The following is a 12,266-nucleotide window of genomic DNA, read 5'->3' on the forward strand; positions in this document are numbered from 1 at the left end:
CTGCGGTAATCGCCCTCCATACAAACGTGAAAAAATGGTGTCTGTCTTTGTAGCCAGTGACGGAAAGTAAACTCGCCCTTCTTGCTACTTCCGTCCCCATTGCCTTTATACTTAATTCCATATCCTCGGGCCTGACCACTCACTTTTGTCCGAGGGCTATTTCCCTGTTTGCATTCTCATTTCCACCGTCTGGTCGCGCCCGCCCTACTTTGTCCCTCCCGGGGTCGCCCTCGCAGCCCTCCCTCTTGGTCTGGGTCCGCTCCTGCTCCACGCCCCCTGCAATCCCTGCTGCACAGGGCCCGCCCCCTCCCGCTGGCAGCCAATGACGACCCCGCTCCGCCCGCCCCTCCTTCCGCCGAGTCGGGGAGCGCCAGCGGGTTGGGGCCTCCGCTGAGCCGGAGCCTGAGCCCCTGGCTTTTCCGCTGAGCTGCGGCGAGAGCACGCTCTGGAGCTCGGCGGACCGGCCTCCCAGGAGCCATGGATTCGGAGGGGCTGAAGGTGAGACGATGGGTGGATTGGTGGACAGGGCTCAGGTGGGGTTTGCTTGGCGGAGGCGATGGTTTGGGGGACTGGAGAGAGCTCCGAGGACCTGGGGAGGCCGTTATCACCCCGCACTGCCTTTGGCACCGAGTTTCCTGTGGCGCCACCAGCCTGGGACTGTGGGACTGTGGGCCTCGTCACCCGATCGGTGGACTCTGCTCGGAATCTGAAGATCGGAGCAGCCCTCTGGCAGGCTGCTTTTAGAAGTGCCATTCGCGCGCTGGACCCCACCCTGTTTGTGTTTACTTTTACTTTTGTGTCATGCTTACAGGGAAAGCTTGCGTAGCATTTGGCAGTGCACCGTCCAGGTGCGTTGTTTAAGGAGTCACAGCAAACTGGTGTCAGCTCCACTACTGGACAGGAAACGGAGCACGGAAAGATGATGTGAACCCAATTAAAAACATGAGGTTTAAACATGAAGGAGTCTGTATTTTTATGGTGGCAGTCTTTGTTTTCCTCATTCATCTCTTTGGCAAATATTTAGCCACGGTTCACCAAGAAATGATTAAAAAAACAAGACATAGGGCCTGAAAAAGTTTATCTTTTCAATGATAGTCTTTCTTTCTCCACCGGTTGACTTGTTCAGTAAGTGTTGATGGAGAGCATAGGTATGTCCTGTAGAAACTGCCTATAGCCATACACAGAACTGAACAGGTACCTGCCTTCACCAAGTTTACTGCCTAATGTCAGACAACTCTAATGTAATATAATGTCAACAAATACTGATTGATTGCCTATGTCTGCCATTACTGTAGGCACTAAAGATACTGCAATAATAAAACAAAACCGTTTTCAGTCTTAGAACTTATTTGAGTAGAAGAAATCAGACAATAAGCAGGTAAATGGATGGAGAGCAGTTTGGCAGTGACAGATGTTAGAGAGTGTTGGATTCTCTTTCGCTTTTTTCCTGAATTTTCACATTATCCTTCTGTCAAGCTATTCCACAAACCCTTAAAGATTTTCATCCCCTTAAATTTATTCTTCACACCTGTCACCCAAATGAACTCATTAATGAAAACACCTCAATGCTAAATACGGCTTCCCATCACTTAGACTGAGGCTCTAGTTCAAGTCTTTCTATCAGGTCCTTCTTGACCCTACCTTTCCCTCTAAATACATTGTCTAGTCCTTTCCACCTCATGGAATAGCAGACTTTTTCTACGAAGGGCCCGATAATGCACATTTTAGGCCTTGACTTTCATATAATTTTTGCATGTTATAACATACCTTCTCATTTTTTTCTTTTTCTTTTTTTTTTTTTTTTAAGTTTTTCTCTATAGGGCACGTGCGCTCGCCAGACAGACAGAGACAGAGAGATGGAAAGTGAGAAATTACCCCCCAGGGGGGATGGTCACACCGCAATCTCTTCTCTTCCATTCTCCTTCTGGGATCTTGGGCACACACGCACACGCGCCCAGTGTGAGTTTTAAGCCACCGGGTACGGGACGCGAACCGTGGTCAACTACGTGGGAATCCAGTGACAAAGCCATTATGCTAACTGCTGGTTCCCACATACCCTCTCCGTTTTATTTTTCGAATCATTTGAATGCAAAAATCATTTTTGCTCACTAGCCATACAAAAACAGTCAGCAAGACCCACAGGCCCGTGAACCCCTGCTCTGGAATATGGAGTGGCTTTTAGTCCTCTCTATCACCACTCCCATCTCCATGTGCCATGGCGTATTTCTTATCTCTGTGATAAGGCTGAGGGTTTTCTGCCTGGCTTGCTCTTCTGCCTGGCTCATTCCTATGCTTTTGTCAAGAATCATGAAAGAGTACTAGAAAAAGTAAGTATGTGTTGAGGAGTGAGGGGCTTACAGTTCAAGTCAGCTCTGAAATCTTCCATGCTCCCCTTATCGCACCCTCAGTTAACAAAGCTGCCTCAATGTTACTATATTACATTCTTAAAACAATTAATAAGCTCTTTTCTTGCATTTACTACAGTGTCTATCAGTGTTTAGATTACAGTCTCCGTTGTCAAATGTAAATAAACTATTTTGAGGGCAGGAGCCATATCTTACTCATCTCTATATTCACAGTTTCTGGCCCAACATGCAGCACTTACAGGCAGTCGGTAAATGTCTGTTGAATAACCCAAATCAAGGTAGTGACAGTAAGTATGACTAGTGGGGTGCGCACTAGAGAAATAGAGACACCTACTGACTGGTTAGACTTCCGGGGACTAGGCAAATGGGAAGGGAAGATTCCATGACTCAGTTTCTGGTGTTGATAGCAGGTGGCAAGTGGAAATATGAATCTGTAGATTAGACAAGAGGTCTTGGCTATACCTAGATTTTGTTGTTGTTGTTGTTTGTTTGTTTGTTTTTTTAGATGTCAACATCAAATGGGGTTCAGAGGAACAGTATATATTTATTTTTCCAGAATAGAATTTTTTTCTGGATTTTTTTGAACTTTATGTATTATTATTATTTTCCAGTTTGATCAGAGAGAGACAGGGTGGGGGAGGGCAGTGAGAAAGCAAACCGGCAGGTCTGGGACTTGAACCATGGTCGGCCATGTGGGAATCCAGAACCTTTAACCACCTCACCACCTGCTGTCCCCCTAGAATGGAACTTTTATACTGCAATATGTTAATTAATGTTTACAATCTACAAATTTGCATTACTAACAGCATTTAACAAGTGAGCATACTGAGACAGATCACGGATTTAAAACCAGTTGTTTTTGTGCCAGTCTCAGAGCTAGTGGTTAAGGGAGCCAGATCCCATATGGCTGACTGCAATGCAAATCTCATCCCTATTGGCTTGAAAAACATTCCAGGTGGGACCAGCAGATGGAATATCAGTTACATAACTGTACTCCCACATGGCCGACCTCTGTTTGAATCGCAGACCCAGTGGCTTCAAAATCATGCTGGACACGTGTGTATGTGCCCAGGATCACGGGAGGATAATAGAGAAGGGATTGCTGCGTGGCTATCCTCTGGGGGATGATTTCTCACTTTCTATGTCTCTGTCTCTGTCTCTCTCTCTGTGTGTCTCTCTGGCTAGTGCACATGCCCTATAACAAAAATCTCTCATAAATAAATAAATGAATAAATGCCGGACACATGTGTATAAATGCCCCAAATGTTGACAGAATGGAGAAATGGAAGAGAAGGAATTAAAGCTGTACCATGCCCCATTAGAGGGTACTCTCTCACTTTCTGTCTCTCTGTCCCTCTTGGCAAGCACATGAACCTTCTGGCACTTAAAAAAGAAAGAAACAAACAAAACTAAACCAAGTCTTTTTGCCTTTTGACCTAAGTCCTTTTTATTTTACATGCCACTAATTTTGGGGAGGACTATAGGTATGAAGTGAAACTAAATGCTGGACAGAAGTCAAGTAAGATGACATTGAAAGTGTTCTTATTGGGACCAGCAGTTGGCATAATGGTTATGTTGCTGGACTCCCATGTAGTTGACCATGGTTCAAGTCCCAGACCCGGTGGCTTAAACTCAAACCAGGTGCCTGTGCATGCATGCCCAAGATCCCAAGAGGAGAATGGAGGAGAAGGGATTGCAGCATGGCCATCCCCCCTGGTTGGTGCTTTCTCACTCTCTGTCTCTCTGTCTGTCTCTGTCTTTCTGGTGAGCTCATGTTCCTTTATAGCAAAAACCTCTCCAAAATAAAAAAGTGTTCTTATTGGTGACAAGGAAGTCCTGTGCAACCTTAGGAAGTGGGATGTTGGAGGAAAACTGCACTGCATTGAGGTATGCTATTTGGGTCTTGGAAGTAAGGTATGGGTCACATTTTCAAGGAATGTGGTTATGGAGCAGAGAGCAGAACCACAGAGGGAAGCAGAGTGAAAGTTACGGAGAACTTTTGCCTAACTGACCTAGAGAAGCACATGGACTGTAACTCTCCAGAAACACTAGAACAGAAAACACAGCTGTCCAGACACCCTTATATTCCAGTCCTTCAATCAGTGTCTTATTAGTGTTTCTTGCTTCTGACCAGCCAGCTGTACAGTCAGCGCAGGTAAGTAGGTATGGCACGGCCCGAAGTTGTTTATGGAGGTGAATAGGTATATCCCAGTGATGGTGAAGTGTAGTTTCTCTCCTGGATTAGCCGAACAACCAGGCCTTAGATATGATCCTGAGAAAAATCGTATATGGCACAGACTCATCTAATCAGAACTTAATATCTCCTGGTAGAGGTTTTCTATCTTGTAAGTAGAAATAATGTGACTTAGAAAAAAAGCTTAAAGCCTTTTTTTTTTTTTCTGTAGAAAAATAGTTTAGATCATCTATTTTTACTAATCACTATTTGCTGTAGAACTCACACATAAAACATTTAACTTTTGACAACACATTGTTGAGTATAGGGGTTAGCACGTGGACTGGTGGTTGAGGTGCTAGACTCCCATGTGGCCAACTGTGGTTCAAGTCCTGGACCTGGCAGCTAACTTTCTTGCTTTCCCCATGTCTCTGTCTCTCTCTGGTGAGTGCATAGCTAATTAAAAATAATAATAATATATAAAATTATTCTTATATATAATATAGCAAATTAATAATAATAATATGTTGATTTAAACCAATCTAAAAGATTGCTGAGTTTAATTTTTCACTACTATGTAATGCTCTAATAACAATAGATTATTTTAAAAAAAGATTTTTGAAAGTAACCTATGATCTGTCAGTGGAAGCTTGTTTTCTTTCTTTTCTTTTTTTGTTTTAATAAATGTTTTTAGTCTGTTTTTCTATTTTCTAAAGGCTTCAAGAAAACTGGGTAAAGCCTTCAAGAAAACTGGGTAAAGGAAAAGAAAGAAATGAAAGTAGCCTGATTTCAGTACTATTAGCAAACAATTGGAAAAAAAAAGATTGAAATGATTAGAAAATATTGAACAATGATTTTTGTGTTCCTTCTGTTATGCAATCCTTGGTATTGAGTACTAGACTTTAACAACATTTTTAGAAACTTGGGAGAAAACAACCGTATTGTCTAAATTTTGATGTTCCAGATTTTAGATTATCTGCTGCTTGGAGTATTTCAGAACACTAAAACCATTTTTCAAGTTTCATCATTATTTCCTTTTAGACTTTGATTAATTACTATTGTCAAGAGAGATATTTCCATCATGTGCTACTTGTTGCCAGTGAAGGAATTAGAAGATATGGCAGCGACCCAGTCTTCAGGTTTTATCATGCCTATGCCGTATTAATGGAAGGTATGTACTAATTAGTAAACTTATTCCATACATTATACATCCCTGCTTTGCCCTGAGAACAGATTTTCATATCACTGTCCTGATTTTCAGGTAAAACTCAAGAAGCTCTTCGAGAACTTGAGGCTATTAAAAATAAACAAGAAGTATCACTTTGTTCTCTGATTGCTCTGATCCATGCTCATAAAATGAGTCCTAATCCAGGTACGGTATTTATGAACAATGCTTGTGACAGTTTCTCTAGTCAATTCATTTCGATTTTTCTCAATTGCCATAATAATTTGTCTGATTACATTGTATTGTAAAGTATCTATAGCTACTGATTATATTACATATGTTTAATCTTCCTGACAAGATGATAAAGTTATCAAACTTGAGACATATCTTATATTACGTTTCTATTTATTTCCAATGACAGATGTTTGATTGGTAAATAAGGATTGTTTGAGTTAACTTAAAGGTGACGTATATTACTACTTGGTATTAAGAAAATGGATAGACAAAAAAACTGGTATTTGTGCAAATAGCTCTGCAATAGCCAATTTTACAACTTATGTGCAAATATATAGCTATATGTAGCTTTTATCTTGTAAACAGTAGGCTTTTTGATGGCCTTTATAACTCCACAGAGGGGGTAGTTCCTAGAAGTATTCAGTAATTTTTTTATCCAGTAGTGGGTTGGAAAATACCACAAGATTATAGAAGACACCTTGTGTATAAACCAGCAATTACAATTGTGAAAATTGTCTTAGTGTACATTGTAGCTTAATTAGGCTGAGGCAGAATATCTAATTTACAAGTAATAGAGAAGAAATAGTGTTGTATCTGTCCATATATATTCATTAACCACTAATAGTATTGTAAGTTTAGATCCTGTTTCACATATTTAGACAATAGGCAGCTGTCAGAAGTTTTTTAATTAGAAAATAATTTTTCTTAAGCAAAGTATTGCATATCTCTCTTACTCAACCTACACATGTACATATCAATAAAAAATTAGTTAAAATATTATGTTGAGCAAATAATCTAATGTAACAATTAGTGCTTACTTTCTGCAAGAGACTATGCCAAATATAGTTGGAAAATACAAAAGAATTGTATTAAGTGATCCATAACATCAAATTTATAATGCAGCTGAGAAAACAAAATGTAAAAAACACAGCAATCAAATTCCAATGTTATTATTATATAAAGTGATAAGAAAAGGGAGAACAAATTAGTCCATAACTGAAACTGGTATGAATTATTAATTCACAGTAGGAGGGTGGGAAAGGTTTGGGAAAGATTGGGACTTAATCTGATTGTCAAAAGACAGGTAGGATTTGAATATGAAGAGCATTGACCAGACAGGAGAAATGGGCAAATACAGTGTTTGGGGTTAGGCTCTTTTGCGGATTGCCTTTCTCTGTGTACCAGTAGGATTGTGTTTATTTAGCTGGAGCATTTTTCATAGGAGAACTAGAATTATTCTTTAAAAATAAAGTAGTATAAAATACTTTCTTTCTAGAATCAAGTTTCATTTAATTTGTTATTCTCAACAGTATTGGTTCTGTTGGGTAATGCAGTTTCCAGAACACTGAAAAAAGATAGAAATGGAATTTATTTAGAGACCCTTGAGTGTTGACTACTATGGATGATGCTAAATGGATCTGAGCCCTAGTAGGGGCCCAAATATCTGTCAATATTGCCTAGAAAAGGTCTAGATTATTAGTGTACATTCTTCTTGAATGCTCATATAATCTTTGATTATAAAAAAGACTTGAGTTGAGCTCTGGCAATAGCCAATTTTGTGCAGTCACGGCCATCTGATGCCCATTAGGGACTTGTCAGAAATCTAGGCTAGTGAACCAGCAGTTAGTGTAATGGCTGTGTCGCTGGATTCCCACGTAGTCAACCGCAATTCGCGTCCCGTACCCTGTGACTTAAAACTCACGCCGGGCGCGTGTGCGCGCGTGCCCAAGATACCGAGAGAAGAATGGAGGAGAAGGGATTGCGGCGTGACCATCCCCTCTGGGAGGTGATTTCTCGCTTTCTGTCTCTATATCTCTTTCTGTCTGTCTGGCGAGCACACACGCCCTGTAGCGAAAACCTCTCCAAAAAAAAAAAAAAAGAAAGAAATCTAGGCTAAATAGTGCAACCAACCACAGTTCAAGACCTGGACCCAGTGGCTTAAACTCACACCGGGCGCATGTGTGTGCGTGCCCGAGATCCCGAGAGGAGAAGGGAAGGCGGCGTAGCCATCCTCCCTGGGGGGTGATTTCTCGTTTTCTGTCTCTCTGTCTCTTTCTCTGCTGAGCCCCCCCAAAAAAAAACCCTCTAAAAAAAAAAAAAAAAAAAAGAATAATAATGTAATGCCTGACCTGGTGAGATTAGTTATTGTTGTTTTGTTTCTGTATCATGACTGTTCAGTGAAAACTTCTGAAGTGGTAGCAGGAGTAGAGAGGGGAAGGTGAGGAGAATGGAAGAGAGGGGTCTTCTTGTCAAGCAGTCTATAGCCCTCCAGAGATGATTTTATTTCCTTAACTCACAAAGTTGCACCTCAGTAATTCCACGTATAAATCTCTATCTTTTGAGCCAAGGGGAAGAGTCACACACCTTTTCCATGCTGCCATTTCTTTTTTATTTTTTTCTTTGAGAATTTTTATTAAATTTTTTTTTTTTTTAATTTTGCTATAGTGCATGTGCGCTCACCAGAAAGACGGAGAATGAGAGAGAGACAGAAAGCAAGAAATCACCCCCCGGGGGGATGACAGCACCGCAATCCCTTCTCCTCCACTCTCCTCTCGGGATCTTGGGCATGCACGCACACGTGCCTGGTGTGAGTTTAAGCCACCAGCTCCAGGACTCGAACCACGATCGACTACATGGGAGTCCGCTAACTGCTGGTCCCCCATGCTGCCATTTCTGCAAAGGAAGAGCTGCTAAAATCACAGCCCTCCAGTCTGACATTTCTTCTTCCTTATTGCATAGCAGGTGCTGATTCTAATTCGATCCAGATTTCGATAAGATAATATTTGTGTTCTAGGTAGATACTCATATATATTAGAATAAACAGAAATTAGTAGTTATTAGGTTGGTGCAAAAAATAATTATGGTTTTGAATTGTTTAAATTTGCCTTTTCATAGTGGATACATTCGTAAATAAATATGGTTATGTTATACATGTTTTTAATGTGCATTTCTCACTTTATGTCTTTTTTCTTTTTCTTTTCTTTTCTCTTTTTTTTTTTTTTTTGCTTAATGCCTTCATACTTGCTGTTTATTTCATCTGTGTTTAGACTATGGAGATGATGCTAGACAAAAAGCAATTTTCTTATTTGAGTTCAAATGGATCATAAAGCAGTGTAGACAACTTGCAACATATAACAACACATTGGCCTAGGAATTGATAAGGAAGGTACAGTACAGTGGTGGTTCAAGAAGTTTTGCAAGGGAAATGAGAGCCTTGATGATAAGGAGATAGGTCTAGCCACTGGAAGGTGACAATGACCAATTGAGAGCAATCATCAAAGCTGATGCTCTTAGTAGTACACGAGAAGTTGCTGAAGGGCTCTAGTAGGTGGCGTGGTGCTCAAAGTTCTGGACTCTCACATGACCAACTGTGATTTGAGTTCCATACCTGACAGCTTGAAAATCACCCTGGATGTGTGTGCATGCATACCCAAAGTCCTGAGAGAAGAATGGAGAAGGGATTGTGGAGTGGTTATCTCCTCTGAGAGATGATTTCTCACTTTCCCTCTCACTGACTTTGTTTCTCTCTAGTGAGTGCACCTGCCCTGTGGAAAAAACCTTTAAGAAAAGTTGTTGAAGAACTCAGCATTGACCATTTTATGGTTATTTAGCTTTTGAAGCAAATTAGAAAGGTGAAAAAACTCAGTAAGTGGGTGCCTCCTGAGCCACCTAAAAAGTAATAAATAAATAAATAAATTTTAAAAATATAAATTTGAAGCACAATCTTTTATGCAACAACAATGAATCATTTCTTGATTGGATTGTGATGTGTTATGATAAGTGGATGTTTTATGACAACTGGCAATGGTTCAGTGGTTAGGCCAGAAAAGAAGCTTCAGTGCACTTCTCAAAGCCAAACTTGCACCAAAAAAAGGGTAAGGTCACTGTTCAGTGGGTCTGATCCTATACAGCTTTCTAAATCTTGGTGAAACCATTACGTCTGAGAATTATGCTCAGCAAATTGATGAAGTGCACTGAAATCTGCAATACCTGTAGCTGGCATTGGTCAACAGAAGTACCCAATTCTTCTCTATGACAATGCCCAACTTGTCACAGAACTAGCACTTCAGGAGTTGAATGAATTGGACACGGAGCATTGTGGGGGTTTGTCACATGTGAGCTTCTGAGCGAATCCAGAGATATATTTGATTTCTTCCAGCATTTTATTCACTGAAACATTTAAAAATGTCGTCCAAACAAGAAATAATGAGTGGCCAGTGGTTTAGTCGGGTTGCAAGAGACCCAAGATTTTGTGAAATGCTAAAAAAAAAAAGATAAAGTCAAAATCGACAAGAGATTTTGAGCCATGTTCTATAAAAAAAACATTTAAGTTAACTATGCTGTGCATAAAAGAGGGTGCCCAATCAACCACAGCATGACAGAGAACTTGGAATTCTTTTATGACCTCTCAGATTCTGATTCTGATTTCTCTGATGAAGATAGCAAAGCACTGAACCAAAGAAATTAAAGAAAAATTAAAAAAACAGAGTAGAAAATAAATAGATTCCAAACATTTGACTGAGGAAAAGAAGAAACAAACCAAGAAAATTAATCAAAAGAATTCAGGAAATAAAAATGATTTAGATAAATCTGAAAGAATTCAGAAAATGAAAAACTCATGTAAATCTAAGAAGATAGATTCAAAAATAATTCCCAAGAAGGCTAGTGAAGAATTTACACAGCATAGTACAAAGGAGGGGAAAAGAAGTTGTTCAGCGGACAGTAGATTCCAGCCCCTCTGAATCCATTATATCTCCCAAGATCAAATGTTCAAAGACCAGAAAAGAAATACAGTCAGTGGTTTCACCCATGATGGCAAGAGGCAGTGATCATAAAAACCCAACAGATGGTAAAATGTATGATGACGATGTGGAGAAAGATTCAGAAAGTACTAGTGAAATAGGGAAGCAATGAGGAATCTGAAGATGAAATTACCAGTGTCGGTAGCCCATCTGCTGCTGCTGCTGGTGCAGGTGAAGATGATGAAGAGGAGGAGGAAGGTGATGAAGATAGTGAGGATATTGAGGAGGAAGGTGAAAGTGACAGTGGTCCTGACCTTGCAAGGGGTAAAGGAAATGTGGAAACCAGTTCTGAAAATGAAGACGATATGACAGACTTACTGCCGGAAGAATCTGGTTTTGAGCACGCTTGGAGAGAGTTAGATAAAGATGCTCCTCAGGCTGATGCGATTACTTATCAATTAGCGGTTTGCAACATGGACTGGGATAGATTAAAGGCAAAGGATTTGCTGGCTCTGTTCAATTCATTTAAACCTAAAGGAGATGTTGTATTTTCTGTAAATATATATCCTTCGGGGTTTGGAAAGAAGAGAATGAAGGAAGAGCAAATTCAAGGACCAATAAAGCTATTAAGTATTCCTGAAGATGCCTCTGAAAAGGACTGAACCTCTAGAGAAAAACTGAGAGATTATCAGTTCAAATGACTTGAGTACTATTATGCCGTAGTGGACTGTGGTTCTCCTGAGACAGCCAGTAACATTTATGAAGGTTATGATGGCCTGAAATTTGAAAGTAGCTGTGCTTTTGTAAAGCTCAGATTTATATCAGATGATAATTACTTTTGATGGTGAGCCCGAAGATGTAGCCTCAAAAGTAGATTTAACAGCACATAAACCAATTTATTTTACAGCTGTTGCAATGGGAACATCAACAGTGGAGATCACTTGGGATGAGATTAATCATGAAAGAATTACAACGCTCAACAGGAAGTTTAAAAAAGAAGAGGTTTTTGGACATGGATTTTCAAGCCTACCTTGCTTCCTCTAGTGAATGTGAAGAGGAGATAGAAGAGCTACAAGATGATGATGGAGTCAGTGTAGAAGATGGGAAAACAAAAGTCAGAAGGATGATGAAGATCAAATTGCAAATATGGGCAACTCTTGCAGGTTATTCAAGAAAAAGGAAAAAAAAAAGCAAAGAAAATGATATGAAAATGGAAATTAAGTGGGTTCCAGGTCTTAAAGAAAGTTCAGAAGAGATAGTTAAAAATAAATTGGAAGAAAAGGATAAACTGACCCCTTGGGAACAATGTTTAGAGAAGAAGAAATAGAAAAAAGATTGAAAAAAAAAAAACATAAAACAGGAGGCGAAAAAAAAAAAGTTAAAAAAAAAAAAAACATAAAACAGGAGGCTCTGGGTGAAGAAGCCAGTGAAGTTGGACTTCCTTCTGATGTTGATTTGAATGATCCCTACTTTGCTGAGGAAGTTAAAAAAGGGACCAGCAATTACTGTAATGGCTATGTCGTTGGACTCCCATGTAGTCGACTATGGTTCGAGTCCCGGATCCAGTGGCTTAAACTCATGCCAGG

General features: G+C 40.1%; 1 protein-coding gene and 1 pseudogene across 2 annotated transcripts in view; both read left to right on the top strand.

Annotated features, from left to right (window-relative positions):
* The first annotated feature begins 359 nt into the window (after positions 1-359).
* The window catches only part of TTC21B (tetratricopeptide repeat domain 21B), a 94,364-nt gene continuing 82,457 nt past the window's right edge, over positions 360-12,266 (top strand). For both annotated transcript variants that reach the window (XM_006153579.3, XM_006153580.3), the window contains exons 1-3: positions 360-498; positions 5,581-5,710; positions 5,801-5,911. In XM_006153579.3, the coding sequence (XP_006153641.1) occupies positions 478-498; positions 5,581-5,710; positions 5,801-5,911 (262 nt within the window). In that variant the 5' untranslated portion in view covers positions 360-477. The remainder of the gene's footprint in view (positions 499-5,580; positions 5,711-5,800; positions 5,912-12,266) is intronic.
* LOC102489921 (ESF1 homolog) overlaps positions 9,830-12,266 on the top strand; it is a 4,295-nt pseudogene continuing 1,858 nt past the window's right edge.

The sequence above is a fragment of the Tupaia chinensis genome, unplaced genomic scaffold (genome assembly GCF_000334495.1).
Source record: "Tupaia chinensis unplaced genomic scaffold, TupChi_1.0 Scaffold000381_1, whole genome shotgun sequence".
In the NCBI taxonomy this organism is placed as follows: domain Eukaryota; kingdom Metazoa; phylum Chordata; class Mammalia; order Scandentia; family Tupaiidae; genus Tupaia; species Tupaia belangeri.